At 45.8% G+C, this 16,133-nt stretch overlaps 1 protein-coding gene across 4 annotated transcripts in view; it reads left to right on the top strand.

The window, feature by feature from the left end:
- Positions 1-13,878, top strand: part of ksr1a (kinase suppressor of ras 1a) — a 56,676-nt gene extending 42,798 nt beyond the window's left edge. Inside the window, exons 3-20 of one of the 4 annotated variants that reach the window (XM_090186605.1) lie at positions 1,544-1,691; positions 1,951-2,446; positions 4,473-4,660; positions 6,193-6,262; positions 6,385-6,468; positions 6,618-6,679; positions 7,052-7,161; positions 7,289-7,451; positions 7,876-7,917; positions 8,315-8,363; positions 8,451-8,508; positions 8,604-8,882; positions 9,034-9,230; positions 9,346-9,442; positions 9,563-9,696; positions 9,829-9,960; positions 10,094-10,229; positions 10,895-13,878. In XM_090186605.1, coding sequence (XP_090042731.1) covers positions 1,544-1,691; positions 1,951-2,446; positions 4,473-4,660; positions 6,193-6,262; positions 6,385-6,468; positions 6,618-6,679; positions 7,052-7,161; positions 7,289-7,451; positions 7,876-7,917; positions 8,315-8,363; positions 8,451-8,508; positions 8,604-8,882; positions 9,034-9,230; positions 9,346-9,442; positions 9,563-9,696; positions 9,829-9,960; positions 10,094-10,229; positions 10,895-11,041 — 2,592 coding nt within the window. In that variant the 3' untranslated portion in view covers positions 11,042-13,878. Of the gene's footprint in view, positions 1-1,543; positions 1,692-1,950; positions 2,447-4,472; positions 4,661-6,192; positions 6,263-6,384; positions 6,469-6,617; positions 6,710-7,051; positions 7,162-7,288; positions 7,452-7,875; positions 7,918-8,314; positions 8,364-8,450; positions 8,509-8,603; positions 8,883-9,033; positions 9,231-9,345; positions 9,443-9,562; positions 9,697-9,828; positions 9,961-10,093; positions 10,230-10,894 lie in introns of all 4 variants that reach the window. The other 3 variants (XM_090186604.1, XM_090186607.1, XM_090186606.1) reach the window with 3 other exon arrangements.
- The last annotated feature ends 2,255 nt before the right edge of the window (positions 13,879-16,133 follow it).

The following is a 16,133-nucleotide window of genomic DNA, read 5'->3' as shown; positions in this document are numbered from 1 at the left end:
CTTCCTGCTTTAGTTTTTGCTTGTAAGCAGGAATCAGGAGGATATAATTATGGTCTGATTTGCCAAATGGAGGTCAGGGGAGAGCTTTGTATGCATCTCTGTGTGTGGAGTAAAGGTGGTCTAGGATTTTATTTCCCTTGTTGCACATGTGCCATGCTGGTAGAAATGAGGTGATACGGATTTAAGTTTGCCTGCATTAAAGTCCCCGGCCACTAGGTGCGCCGCTTCTGGGTGAGCATTTCCTTCTTTGCTTATGGCCTTATAGAGTTGGTTGAGAGCGGTCTTAGTGCCAGCTTAGTTTTGTGGTGGTAAATAGACGGCTACGAATAATACAGATGAGAACTCTCTTGGAAGATCTACGTGGTCTACATCTTATTATAAGTGGCAGGCTTATAGCCTAGTGCGGGGCGGAAGGTAGCCTTGTGGTTAGAGCGTTAGACTAGTAACCGGAAGGTTGCAAGATCGAATCCCTGAACTGGCGAGGTACAAATCTGTTGTACTGCCCCTGCCCCTAGGCCATCATTGAAAATGAGAATTTGTTCTCAACTGACTTGCCTAGTTAAATAAAGGTAAAAAATAAATAAAAATAAGGTACTCTACCTCAGGCGAGCAATACCTTGAGACTTCTTTAATATTAGATATCGCGCACCAGCTGTTATTGACAATAGACTAACACCCCCACCCCTCGTCTTACCAGAGGTAGCGTCTCTGTTCTGCTGGTGCATGGAAAATCCCGCTAGCTCTATGTTGTCCGTATCTTCGTTCAGCCACGTCTCGGTGAAACGTAAAATGTTACAGTTTTTAATGTCCCGTTGGTAGGATAATCTTAATCGTAGGTAATCTATTTTATTGTCCAATGATTGCACATTAGCGAGATGAATGGAGTTTACTCGCTCGCCTCCGGATTTTCAGAAGGATGCCTGATCTGCAGCCCGTTTTCCGGTCTTTTCTTAACGCAGAAGGCGTGGATCTGGGCCTGTTCCAGTGAAAGCAGGATATCCTTCTTGTCGGACTCGTTAAACCAAAAAGTTTCTTCCGGTCCGCGCTTTTCTGATGTCCAGAAGTTATTTTTGCTCATAAGAGACGGTAGCAGCAACATAATGTACACAATATGTTTTTTTTTTAAAAAGCTACGCAAAAAAATAACGAAATAGCACAATTGTGCAGCTTGTTGTCTGACCTCTTCTCTGGGTGGGAGGCTCCAGGGGGATTTGGCCAGTCAGTCAGTACTTTCTGGTCTCTGCTCCTTGCCTGGCCTGGCTTGTTCTGCCCTGGCTTGTTCTGGCCTGGCCTGGCCTGTCCTGCTCTGTGGACATAACCACATATGGGCTGGCTGGCTTTGGTTTATGAGAAGGAACAATGATGACCTTTGTGTCTAGCATAGGTGAGTTGGAATCTAGCATACTCGTGTAAGATGTATACAGATTGTATGTTTCTCTGTCACATGTTGTACTGTATGGAGAGTTGTGACTGGATACTGTGTGGACGTACTAATAACCCCCCCCCCCCTCCCGACCTTGTCTCTTTCTTCTCCTCTCTCCAGGCAGTGCCCTTGAAACTGTCCCTGGATGCCTTGCTGCAGATGCCAGGTTCTCAGGTGCAGGAGACTGTGAGGAGACTGGGCTCCACTTCAGAGGAGTGTGCCAGGCTCACCGCTGCCCTCTCCTGCCTGAAGAGTGCCACTGAATCAGGTGGGTGTCTGTCTGTACCCTGGAGAGTCTGCCTGATCTGCCATGTCAGTCTGGGGTCTCTGTGGGGTTTTACTGACTGTTGGACTCGGCTGTTTCTGCCAGGCTGTTTCTGGTCTATTAGCCCCGTCAGAAGCAACAGGGTGCCACCCTGGGTAAGGTTATATTGTAGGACAGAAGACACTCGGTTGAAGGTTGAGGGGTGGAAGACTGATTGGCGTGTGTTAGTGGTCTGTAACCCTGTTCTGTGTCTCCCCTACAGATGGGGAGCTGAGAGAGGATGGGGGACTCTGGTTCTCTGAGCCCACCCGGCGAGACAGTGGCTCTCTGCTGCTGCCTGCCGACCAGCTGATGGGGGGGATGGGGGGTCCGATGCGCCCCCATAGCCCCTCTCCCTTAGCCCGGCCCCCCACCACCCCATCCACTCCCCCCACCCCCTGCACCGCCTGTGCCCAAACCCGGTTCGGCTCCGTGTCTGCAATGCCCGGTCCCGAGGCCCATGGGGCGTACATTTATGCTGACAGCCCCTTCACAGACCCCTTCCCCCTCTCCGCTGCCCATCAGGGGCGACTCTATGGCCACACCTCCACCCCGCCCATCACCCCGCCCTCCAAGAGGCGCCACAGGCTGAAGCCCCCATGCACCCCGCCGCCGCCCTCCCGCAAGGTGATGCACCTCCTGCCCAACATCACCCTGACCCGCAGCAAGAGTCACGAGTCCCAGCTGGGGAACCGCATCGAGGAGCCGCCCACCAACAAGTAGGTCACTTCCTGCCCCCCATGCTTTGTGAGAGTTCCAGTCCATTATGACCTAGAGTAAAGGGTTATGCTGTCTGACAGTGTTGTTGGAGGCACAGAATTTCAACTGATCCAGTCCATTTGACAGTAATCATAGTGGCCCACTCGACAAGAGATTTCTGAAAGATTATTTTGCTTGGCAACGCATGTGAGGTCATCATGACCAGTGTCTGGGCAGTTTTCCACAATGCTCAAAATCTTGGAACCGGTTTGTATATGGGACACACTTCTGTCCTTCCTTATTATGATGTTACAACTGAAGCACAGGGCTTTTCACTCACACACACACACACCACATCCTGCCCGTTGCTGCCTTAATGTGTTCAGTATAAGGCCAGAGCTAATCCCCCACAGATTCCCTGAGATTGAGTCATTTCTAAGGCATGATTCTCAGAGGACAAGACACAGAAATACACACACACTTTTCCCACACAGACATAGATACGCATACAGTACTAACACATATCCATAATATCCTGTTCATTTGTAAATGTACAATGGCGTGCGAAAGTATTCACCCCCATTTGGCATTTTTCCTATTTTAAAAACTTGAGCGTGCATAACTATTCACCCCCCCCCCCCCCCCCCCAATAAAAAAGTCTAGACTTTGTAGAGACACCTTTTGCAGCAATTACAGCTGCAAGTCTCTTGGGGTATGTCTCTATAAGCTTGGCACATCTAGCCACTGGGATTTTTGCCCATTCTCCAAGGCAAAACTGCTGCAGCTCCTTCAAGTTGGATGGGTTCCGCTGGTCTACAGCAATCTTTAAGTTATAACACAGATTCTCAATTGGATTGAGGTCTGGGCTTTGACTAGACCATTGCAAAACATTGAAATGCTTCCCCTTAAACCACTCAAGTTTTGCTTCAGCAGTATGCTTAGGGTCATTGTCCTGCTGGAAGGTGAACCTCCATCCCAGTCTCAAAGACTGAAACGGGTTTCCCTCAAGACTTTCTCTGTATTTAGCGCCAACCGTAATTTCTTCAAATCTGACCAGTTTCACAGTCCCTGCCGATGAAAAACATCCCCACAGCATGATGCTGCCACCACCATGCTTCACTGGGGATGGTGTTCTCGGGGTGATGAGAGGTGTTGGATTTGCGCCAGACATAGCGGTTTCCTTGATGGCCAGAAAGCTCAATTTTAGTGTCATCTAACCAGAATACCTTCTTCCATATGTTTGGAGTCTCCCACATGCCTTTTGGCGAGTACCAAATGTGTTTGCTTCTTTTTTTCTTTAAGCAATGGCTTTTTTTCTGGCCACTACATATGCACATACCACTTTTCCGTTATACATTTTTACAAATAATTTAACTTCACCAATTTGGACTATTTTGTGCAACAAAATAGGAAAAATGCCAAAGCGGGTGAATATTTTTGCAAGGCACTGTAGCATTAGTGATGAAAAGCACAGCCGTAATGAATGGAACCTGACTAGATGGAAGTATTTAAACAGGACTGATAATATAGCTTAATGATACATACATAGACTATATACTTTATATAGAAGTAGACCGTATGAACACCGACCTATCATGTGAGGACACTGATGAGTGTGACCGGGGGCATAGGGAGGCACAGGCCTTTTCCACTGTGTATAGAGCCCAGAGAGAGCAGGCAGGAAGGCAGTGGGGCTGCCTGCTGCTGGATCAGCACTCTGCATTCCTGACCCAGTGCCAGGCAGAGGACGTTCAGCCCTTTGGCCTGTGCTCTGCTGTGGTGTAGGTTGTGGCTGAGTCTGCCATGTGCCAAGACCTGCTGCTAATGTCTCCCTCCTTCCCCATCTGCCTCGCTCCTCTCCTCTCTGCCACTTGCATAACATAGCTGGTACAGGATAGCCATTAAATTATTGTCTTTGGTGATCTGTATGGTGGCCCATTTGGGATTGTCATTGAGTAATCCAGTGTTGACTGTGTTGAGATGAGGGTGTGAGGGCAGCAGTGGGCCACTGTACTGACGTCCCAGTGTGTTATTTTTTCCCCTCAGGTGTGCAAAGCAGAATAAGTTGTTCCTCAACGTTCAGATCAATGGGAATGGCTGTGAGGACTCACCCTCCCGTTCCCCCCACCTGTCTGCCCGCACTCCCGGTGCTTCAACCCCTGCCCCCGCCACTGCCCCCTACACCCTACCTGGCACCCCTACCCTGATGGAGGAGCATTCATCCCACCTCAAGAGTGAGTTCACACACGTCTACTTTCCCCACTTAGGCCATATGTAAGGAATCTTCCTTTGAGTAGATTGGTAAGTGCATGGTAAACTACTCTGATAGAATGGACCCTTTGTCTATGTGTGCTCTTTGTAAAGAAATATATTTATTTTCCAGTAACTGGCTGTAGGGCCACAGTAGCCATCCCAGTTTGGCTCAGAGGCAGTGTGTGTTTCAGTCGGTAGATTGCTGGGGTTGTTCCATCTGAAGGCTGTGATGTGGGGGAGCGTTCTCTGACCCCATCGCTTGTATAGATGACATTACTCCTCCACTTCATTTCACAGCTTAGAGATAAGTCTAATACTCCCACAAATTTGTGTCTTTGAGAGTGACTGACTGAGTGAGTGATTGTGTGTGTGTTGAGCGAGTGAGCGAGTGAGTGAGTGAGTGAGCGAGTGAGCGAGTGAGTGAGTGAGTGAGTGAGCGAGTGAGCGAGTGAGCGAGCGAGTGAGCGAGTGAGTGTGTGTGTGTGTTGAGCGAGTGGGTGTGTGAGTGAGTGGGTGTTGAGTGAGTGAGTGAGCGAGTGAGTGTGTGTGTGTGTTGAGTGAGTGGGTGTGTGAGTGAGTGGTGAGCGACTGGGTGTGTGTGTGTGTGTGTTGAGCGAGTGGGTGTGTGTGTGTGTGTGTGTGTGTGTGTGTGTGTTGAGCGAGTGGGTGTGTGTGTTGAGCGAGTGAGTGAGTGTGTGTTGCGAGTGAGTGTGTGTGTGTTGAGCGAGTGAGTGAGTGTGTGTGTTGAGCGAGTAAGTGAGTGAGTGTTGAGCGAGTGAGTGAGTGTGTGTGTGTGTGTGTGTGTGTGTGTGTTTAGGAAGTGAGTGAGTGTGTGTGTGTGTGTGTGTGTGTTGAGGAAGTGAGTGAGTGAGTGTGTGTGTGTGTTGACCGAGTGAGTGAGTGTGTGTGTTGACCGAGTGAGTGAGTGTGTGTGTGTTGAGCGTGTGAGTGTGTGTTGAGCGTGTGAGTGTGTGTGTGTTGAGCGAGTGTGTTGGGTGTTGAGCGAGTGTGTTGGGTGTTGGGCGAGTGTGTTGGGTGTTGACCGAGTGAGTGTGTGTCTGTTGACCGTGTGAGTGTGTCTGTTGACCAAGTGAGTATGTGTGTTGACAGTGTGTGTGATGAGTGAGTGTGTGTGTGCTTTTGTGTCAGTATCTTTCCATAATGATTTATGTGTAGGGGATTCACCTACCGAAACGATGTCAATAGGTCTCACTTACATTTGTTCTAACTTGTAAAATAAACAGTAAATGTTTTTCATTGGTTTTGGCACATACTGTAGCAAGTGGTAGGGTTGAACAATTCTGGGAACTTCCAGGAGTCTTCCAACCGGGAAGTTCGGGAAAAGAACCAGAATTGAGCATTTCCCTGAACACCACTCATTTCATTTTGATACTAGCCTCTAAACTTCATAGAACATTTGCAGTTTTTGCGCTAATACTCAATGTTTAGACACATCCTCCTCTGTCAGGTTTACGTTTCACTCCTAGTGTTTGACATCTCTGTCTCTCTCCAGATAACATGGGGTTACGCCGCGGTTCCCCGCAGGCAGTGAGGAGAGACATAGGCCTGGCCGTCACCCACAGGTTGCTGACTACACCTTTAAGCCTCAAACTGCCATGATGAAAATATGAAATATACTTTCAATCTGCAGTAGATATAGCAAAACACTATTGATGGTTTAAGCAATTGATGATTCTGTGTGCAGGTTTTCCACCAAGTCGTGGCTGTCCCAGACGTGTCAGGTGTGTCAGAAGAACATGATGTTTGGGGTGAAGTGTAAACACTGCAGGTGAGTGAAGTGATAGGGACGGGGAGGCTCTCTGAGATGTTCTGGAGTTCGGTTGAGTGTCTGTACAATTCAGTAAAATACAACTTCATCCTCTTTTGGTGGTTCGTTTTTCTGTTGCTGTTCTCTGATTGGTTGTTTCCTGTCTGCAGGTTAAAGTGCCATAATAAGTGTACTAAAGAATCTCCCTCCTGCAGAATCTCCTTTCTGCCAAGTAAGCCTTCCACACCACACATTTTCGCAGGTTAGTATTTCTTGGGATGACTCCTGTACTGGAGGCAGCTCTGCAGACGGGTCAATAAATCTGATTTTAAACCTAACCTTAACTGCAATGATAACAATAATGCCCACCTCTAACCTTAAATTAAGAACAAAAAAAGCTCAATTTTGTTTTCATAAATCTTTACAATATAGACAATTTTGACTTTGCAGCTGGCACATCTAACAGAAAATCACTTAGTTCTACCTCCAGGACAAGACTCATCCCAATAAACGTCAACCTGCTAAATGTTCATCCATAGTTCATTAAAGGGCCTACATAGATTCAACAAGTATGAGGGTTATGACCCCAATTTCTTCTTTCCAGTCACCAAAATCCGGAGGACTGAGTCTGTGCCGTCTGACATCAACAACCCTGTGGACCGGCCTTTGGAAGCACCGCAGTTTGGCACACTACCAAAGGCCATCACCAAAAAGGTACAACCAATCACACCTGCTTAGATATTACATCACAGCTTTGATGATAATTATGTGCATGATGCTGTTAGGACAGACAAGTGTGTTATTGACTCTGATCCGTGTGTATTTGTTCTCCTTCTCTCAGGATCACCCTCCTGTGCTGAACCAGTTGGACTCCAGCAGTAACCCGTCCTCCACCACCTCCTCCACACCCTCCTCCCCTGCCCCCTTCCAGAACCCTCCCAGTGCCACCCCGCCCCCCAACCCCTCGCCCAAGGTCCACCGGGAAAACCGCTTCCACTTCCCAGGTAGGTCCCTGACCGTCACTCACACACACCCTTATATGAATACACACAATCACCGCTCTCACACACAAACACACACATGAATATACATACACACGGCTATATAAACAACCACAGAAGCATGTCCACTGCACACAGTTAAGCCACCATTCTCCAACTATCAAGGTGCATGCTTGCATTGTGTTCTTCATTACACAGAATGACTCCCTGAGTCACATTTTCTGTTTAGTGAATGCTAGACTTGGAATGGAATGGCCGGGCAGCAGTGGTCGACCTCCCTCTCTCTCCCTCTCTTCATTAATACCACTAACACAGAGGAACTCCTGTGGGTGGGTGGGTGTGACTAGGGTTGTTTTAATGGCTACTCTAACCCAGAGTCCTTCTCTCCTCTCCATGCTTGTTGGTTCTTCCCTCTCTTTTCCCTAAGCTGCCTGCTACTTTCAGCATAGACAGCAGTTTATCTTCCCTGGTGAGTTTACGGTACAGTCCCAGACACTGTTGGGCGGCGCTCACTCCTGCCCACATCCTCAGCCACAACCAACCCTGTCAGCTCTGTCTATCTCCTGCATGTTCTCACGGGTTTAGTGGATTATATGACCAAGTTGTGCATTTGTGAATGCCTTGGAACAATGTGTTTTGCTGTGTGATATTCAGACTGCATTATCTCATGTGGAGATGGGTCTCTGTGCCACCTGCTGGGGAGTTTCTGAATTGCATGTCTTATCATATTGTAGTGGTTGTGGTTGTCAACACATTGCTAAGGCAAGGGGCCAATATAAGTGGGCAAAGAAACTACATGAGGGATGCAAGTTTGGCTATGAGAGCAGTTTTATTTCATACTGAATATTTGTATTATTTTCTCCCAGATGTGTCCAGTTCCACTACTTTGCACTCTGAAGCCCTCCAAGACACAGTGTAAGGCTCGCCTGTCTATTTCATTTATCAATAGTGTTTTAATGGTGCAACACTCAGAACACTCTGACATTGTGACTGTCCCAACAGTGAGACTGAACCAGCAGATGACATGCACGCTGAACTGGCTGAGGATGAGGATGGAGAGGTAGAAACTGTGTGTGTGTGTGTAAAGTAACTGTAACATATGTGCAGACACATGCCCAAAATCAAAAACATTGGCCATGCATGAATGTCTTACAGGAGGAAGAGGAGGAGGAGGAGGTTGAACCTGAGATAGACCCAGATCCAGTAGAGGAGGAGGAGGAGGATGATGATGAGGAAGATGACGATGACGATGGGAGTGGGATGAATGGTGGTTCGGACGGTGAGTGTGATGGTGATGAGTTGGATGACCTGCCCAGTTCACGGGGTGGTCGCTGGAAAGGCCCCATCTCTCGTAAGGCCAGCCAGACCAGCGTCTACCTGCAGGAGTGGGACATTCCCTTCGAACAGCTGGACCTGGGAGAGCTCATTGGGAAGGTGAGAGGGCAATAGAACGTGCTGTTTTCACTGGAGAGAACATTTTCAATGATCAAGCTACATATGCATGAAACTATCAGTGTTTTCTATTCAAACCCATTGAATGTCTGTTTCTGAAAGTGTCATTAAATCACTCCCTCCTTCACTCCAGGGCCGTTGGGGAAAGGTGCATAAGGGGCGTTGGCATGGCGAGGTGGCTATCCGGCTGCTGGAGATAGATGGGAACAACCAGGACCACCTGAAGCTGTTTAAGAAGGAGGTGATGAACTACAGACAGACCCGTCACGAGAACGTGGTCCTCTTCATGGGGGCCTGCATGGCCCCGCCCCACCTCGCCATCATCACCAGGTAGGGGGAGGGGTTAACTTACATCCCAAATGAATATCTCTTTGGCATATTCAGTCCACCATAGCTGTTGTTTACTTGTTTAGTTCCATTTGTTCATTCAAATGTTTTTCTCCAGTTTCTGTAAAGGGAGGACACTATACTCTGTGGTTCGGGACACCAAAAACACACTGGATATAAACAAGACGAGGCAAATCGCTCAAGAAATTGTAAAGGTGAACTTCTACTCTTGTTCGGTCCTTTCAGATTTGTACAGGTAGAGATGGGTAATGTTGACAAAAACAGTATGTGTAATATATATTTACTGTATGTCCTTATTACTTTAATCCACACAGGGAATGGGCTACCTGCATGCCAAAGGCATTGTCCACAAGGACTTGAAGTCAAAGAACGTCTTTCATGACACCAATAAAGTGATTATTACAGACTTCGGCCTGTTTGGGATCTCTGGAGTGGTTCAGGAGGGGAGGTATGGACTCTGCATATTGGTTCCTACAGCTATCATCTCAGCTGGTGGATGCTCGGTGGGTCTGTGTTCTCCTAACAGTGGTTTCTTATTGTGTGTGTGTGTGCATGCGCGTGTGTGTGTTTTCTATCACAGGCGAGACAACGAGCTGAAGCTTCCACATGGCTGGATCTGTTACCTGGCGCCAGAAATCGTACGCAGGATGAGCCCTGGAAACAACGAGGACCGCCTGCCCTTCTCCAACGCTGCAGACGTCTATGCCTTTGGGTACGCTCTCTAAGCAGATTCTGAAGTACCTTTTCTTTATCATTAATAGCAGAATAGTTTCTCCTTGAGACTGCTTCACTTTACAGTTAACTGGCTCTGGGGAATGACCATATTGCTGGTTGCCCCCTTTTAGCACCATTTGGTACGAGCTCCAAGCCAGGGACTGGCCTATCATCAACCAGCCTGTGGAGGCTACCATCTGGCAGGTGGGGAGCGGTGAGGGCATCAAGAAGGTCCTGGCAGAGATCAACCTGGGCAAGGAGGTCACGGTGAGTGGAGGGGGGAAGCACTTATGTGAGCGGAGCTGGAGGGGAGCGTGCCCAATTTGACTGGAGCCCGGTGCGAGATTCCTAATGGCTGGAGCGTAGGCCTTCTCGCCCGCCCCAATTTCGTTCCAGTAGCGCTCACTTCACGAGCTCAGGACACGCCCGGTCCAGCATGCATTTGTAGTGTACTTGTGTGCTGCTATAGCCCCTTGCTTTAGCTACTGTCATGGAGTTAACAAAATATTTTCATAAAGAAACTGATTGAACACACAGGTGCTAAATCAAGGTGACTTATAAAGATGAGGACCAAGAGCAAGAGAGGGAGTGTGGTGATGTAGTGTCCACAACTAAAGAATCATTGTGGAATCTGAAAAGACACATATCCCGAAAGCATGAGCGGGATTTCCAAACGCTTACCTCCGCTCACATGCTCTGGTGCCAGATCACGTTGTGGTGTAATCATGCGGAAATCTATGCCCATACTTTCTGGGGGGGAATTGCATCTTTCTTAATCCTAGCAGGGTAAGTGAGGGTATTTGCTCATGCTAATGCTATCTTTTTAAGGGATGACCTTGATAGAGTAGAGAAGAAATTAAAGCTGACTACAGGATACATCTCTGCATTGTGTTGGCATGAAGTGATGACGTTAATCCTTCCTGTCTGTGCAGGAAATCCTGTCTGCCTGCTGGGCCTACGACCTGAGGGAGCGGCCCACCTTCACCCAACTGGCAGACATGCTGGAGAAGCTGCCCAAACTCAACCGGAGACTGTCCCACCCTGGACACTTCTGGAAGTCTGCAGAGTATGTATCCTAGAGGTGTAGGTATGGGTGTAGGACATGCCTGCCCGCCCTGTCATGCACTCTGACCCCTAACTGGGTTCTGACTCATCTGGAATGGACTTGTGTATGAAACAAAGAGGTTCAGCTGAAGGCATGTAAAGGATGGCCCCCAGATTGCTGTGCGGTTTTAGGGCCACTGATGTCAAACTGATGGGGACTAGGCAGGGGATGACCGAGTTGACTCTTGGTCGTAGTTTATTGTCATGAGCCACATACCCTCTTGACGGTCCATTACAGATACGTTGACCACTGTAATATGAGTGACTGTGGTTTCTAATGGTGAAGCATTTAGAAATTAACCATTATATGTGACGCTAAGGGAATTTTCTGTTTTATCTTCTGTTTCCCAAACTTTCTCCTCCAGGATGTGACTGTGAGTGCACTTTTCTGTTTAAAAGCATTGTCCCTCCCTTTCCTGGACATTTTCCTGACCTGCTCTGTACCCATACACCTCCCTACCCCTTTCTTCTCAGATGTTAGGTGTACAGTACCTGGTCCAGATTTGTCTCTGCACCTTCACTCATCTCCTGCCATCTCTCTCCTGCTCGCGCTCTGTAACTTCCTCATTCGCTACATACTGCACGTCTGTCACTCAAAGGCTCATGGGTGGAGTCTTCTCTACACATTAACTACTTGTCCAGTAACAGCCCCTACCAGTTTAACAACTCTCTGCTAGTGGAGCTAGCTACTGGTCTTATGTTTGTTTTCAAACAAGCTGTCATTTGCCAACACTATCAGTAATGATGCCTCAACAAATTGAGACTGCATAGCATGCCAGTGCTTGAATGGGAAGAGAAGAGTTTACCAGCTTGCATGGTGTTTGCAATGGTCTGTTGGGACACTGCATGGACTTGTAAATCCTGAAAGAGGTTTTTGTGATGAGAAGGCTCATTTGAGATTCCTGTGGTGCAGAAATCTGGGCCCTTGTTTCATGTTGAAGTATTTACCTGTCTCTTCTACTGCACCGGTCTTCTTCTCAAATCATTCTCTTAATTTTAACCTGTTATTATATTTTCACTAACAGCCTCTAACCTCCATGTTTCATTTGTTCTCTCTCTCTCTGTTTTCTCTCTTCCTAACATAGGTTGTAGCCGTCACTATGAAATATAAGCAATGCAAAACAAACAAAGCCTGGGTCTGCCTTGCATGCTCCTGAAATCCTTAACTTTTAGGATTGATCAAAGCATTGACTCTGCCTGATACAGACACGGCTTCCACTAACCCACAGCCTGATCTTCCATGTCTATTAAACTGTAGTGTCTGGTTGTGTGGGAGAGAAGGGTGCTGGACTGAGGAGGCTGCGGGTAGTGCTTCGCTACCTCCCCTCAACTTTCCTTCCTTCGTCTCAAAACATATTGCCTTCATTTTTTTCTACTGTTGCTTTTTGGACTATCTGAGGCTTGTGAATAACTGGCTTGTGGTGTCTGTTCTGAGACTGACCGGTGTGCTCTGGTATGAGCCCGGTAGCTGACGGCTGCTCTGCTGTGCTCTGCTCCATCTGCAGCCTGCCCTGCTCTCCCTCCTCTCTGTGCTGCTGTGATATGGTTCTTCCTACTGGGGGCTCCCAGACGATGCAACCCAGACACTTGCTGGACCAAAACAATGTTTGTGACTCTTATCCTAAATGGACCACTGCATTCACTCCCTCCTCTTTTCTCATTGTGGTCTTGAAGCTTCGGGCTGCTTGAGTGATGTAATCCAACTGCCTCTTGACTCTTACCCTTCAGCTCTCTGCAGTTTTTTGATGACATGCACTGCGACACTGTCACCGTGCTGCCCTCTGTCTGCCTCCTGCACATGACCTGTTCACATTATTTCAACAGGAGAAAAAATGATAAGATACAAACTTTTACTTTTAGTTGTTGGTTCCTATTTTGAGTAATAATATTCAGTGTTTATGTTTTTGTTCCATGAAGTTTGAAAGGTCTCAGGAGTTGCGAGAGCATGATTGAATTGACTCATGTCTCTGTGTTGCTTGTCTGAGTAGAATCTGATGAAACCATACATTTGAAAACAGCTCATTGCATAAATGAAGGATAAATCTGTTGAAACCACAGCTAAGAGGTGTCAGCATGCAATGTGATCTTCCTCTCATCTCACTACACACTGGGAATGGAATCATGTTGGTTATTTAGGACTGAAGGTATTTGATAATGAAGTGAGTGCTCTGATTATTAAAATGCATAAGAGGGAGCCACAGAGAAGCAGGGATGCCTTCTCTCAGCCTGGGAGCGCTGTAGAGAGGTATATCAAGTCAAGTAGTATAGTAGATGAATTTACAGCACCCAAAAAATAGAACAGGAACCTGGCACAAAAGTGTCGTATAATTTACTCCTTAAACATGATCACATGTGCTTGTGTGTATTCCGTTAGTGATGGTCAGCTTCAGTTGGTGTGCTTGTATTAGTGTGTTTGTGAGTGTAAGTGAGTGTATTGTATTGGAACATATAGGGTTGATTTAGTGAAAGACTGCAGTAAATGTATTGATGATATCAATGGTATGTAAGATATACATGTAGATACATTATTTAATGTACAGCTAATTAATTTTTAATATTTGTACAAACATTTTATATGTACAATACATCGCATTTTGAAATAGGTACTGCTCCCCTATTACAGATGTATATATCTTTATATTTTTTCATGTACAAATACTGTAAAAATACTGTACATTTCTTTTTGAATGGGTCAATTCATGTTTTTTATGTCATGTAAAAATTCATATTTTTGTATTGCATGTGGTTACCATTCTGTGAACACAGTTTCTGTTTTCATCCTTGAAAAAATAAAATGAAGCTTATGTCATAATTTGTTTGAGCTGAATTTAATAAAGTATTTCAGTTATGTTATGGGCTTTTACAGTCAGTTATATTTAGTTACTGCCACTGGTCACTCTGTGCCCATGCCATATATTCAAAGGATATGATGGGAGTAAGGCCATAAAAACAAATATCTAAATGAATTAACATATCTAGAGACTGGTGTAGTATGTTTTATCCAAATTACTTTTTCATTTTGTTTTAGTTTGTAGCTATCCTTTGTGGGATCGCTAGATGAGGAGACCCAGGGCTGTCCAAAAAAGGTTAGCTGTCAAATGTATGGAACGCCGTTTGGTTCTTAAAGAACGTGGTCAAATCGCAATATTTTTAATGCTACGCGTGTAAAGTAAGCAGGTGCAGGCGCTAAATTGTTCACGTACTAAGTTAACGCCTACCCGCGTCAAATAAGCACGTGCAAATGTGCTTGCAGGCGGTCTAACGTGCTAAATAAACGACTGTAAGCAGTCCTGCACACGTCAAATCAACGCCTACAGCTGCTAAATGTACACCTGCACACGGTGGCGGATTTAGGTATAGGTAACATGGCACGCACAAAAAAAATGGAATAGTGACATTTGCGGGATCGGTTTTCTTTCGCTCATTTGAACGTCACGTCAATGATATTACGTCACCGCGTGGGACTGTTGGTCAATTAATCTTGTCGGAGTGGGCGCCCTAATTCTAGTTTGTGAGCTAGGCAAGAAGGTCTCCAACTCAGAAGTACTAGATGTAGAGGGAGCGGGTGAATCTATCAAATAGCGCACCTCTAACTTTGTACAGTACTAATGCAATTAGTAAAATCAGTCACACTATGAAATGCTACCAAATAAACCACAATTCATTCATAATACGGTGAATATATAGTTTCACAGCCATATTGTTGCATTTTTTTCTGGTTTGTGTGAAATCGTTAAGAATAATATAAAACCAGTCTGCTGGTCTTGACTCTTGGTTGACAGTATTGGGGGATGGGTAATGTATTGATGCTCAAGTGCCAAATCAACACAAATGAATAAGAAACGGTCTAAGCCATCAGGTGCCCAGTTTAGGAAAAAGATTAAAGAACAGCAATGTGCATAAGATATGTCATCTCTTTGTGAGTCAATTTTTTTATTTCACCAGGTAGGCTAGTTGAGTACAAGTTCTCATTTGCAACTGTGACCTGGCCAAGATAAAGCAAAGCAGTTCAACACATACAACAACACAGAGTTACACATGGAATAAACAAACATACAATCAATAATACATTAGAAAAAAGTATATATACAGTGTGTGCAAGTGAGGTAAGATAAGGGAGGTAAGGCAATAAAATAGCCATAGTGGTGAGGTAGTTACGATATAGCAATAATATTAATATTATGCATGTAATGAAATAGGGTAGTATAACACTTATGTGTTTTAGCCTACGTTGCTTGCTATGTTATTCCACATGGGGCGACAATATTTAGTTTTCTGTCCAACTAGCTTACTTAACATTGGCTATATGTTCGCCCACGGAGCCATAACAAGCTACAACCGCCACTGCCTACACGCTAACTTACCGTGTTCTTTAAAATGCTGATTTTACCAGCCAATTTCCTAGCTCCTCCTTTCAACCACATTTCAGAGTTTAAAGGAACTTTATTTTCCACTGCAAGCAGAGTATGGACCTTCCCAATGTAACGGTTTTGTCTTTGAAAATTGTTATAACAGGGTTCAATTCTCGGGCCGACTCTTTTCTCTGTATATACAGTGCCTTGCGAAAGTATTCGGCCCCCTTGAACTTTGCGACCTTTTGCCACATTTCAGGCTTCAAACATAAAGATATAAAACTGTATTTTTTGTGAAGAATCAACAACAAGTGGGACACAATCATGAAGTGGAACGACATTTATTGGATATTTCAAACTTTTTTAACAAATCAAAAACTGAAAAATTGGGTGTGCAAAATGATTCAGCCCCCTTAAGTTAATACTTTGTAGCGCCACCTTTTGCTGCGATTACAGCTGTAAGTCGCTTGGGGTATATCTATCAGTTTTGCACATCGAGAGACTGAAATTTTTTCCCATTCCTCCTTGCAAAACAGCTCGAGCTCAGTGAGGTTGGATGGAGAGCATTTGTGAACAGCAGTTTTCAGTTCTTTCCACAGATTCTCGATTGGATTCAGGTCTGGACTTTGACTTGGCCATTCTAACACCTGGATATGTTTATTTTTGAACCATTCCATTGTAGATTTTGCTTTATGTTTTGGATCATTGTCTTGTT

Source organism: Oncorhynchus mykiss, chromosome 10 (genome assembly GCF_057628025.1).
Source record: "Oncorhynchus mykiss isolate SJ-2025 chromosome 10, ASM5762802v1, whole genome shotgun sequence".
Taxonomy (NCBI): Eukaryota; Metazoa; Chordata; class Actinopteri; order Salmoniformes; family Salmonidae; genus Oncorhynchus; species Oncorhynchus mykiss.
The sequence above is the reverse complement of the archived record's forward strand: the minus strand, read 5'-3'. Positions and strand labels throughout refer to the sequence as shown.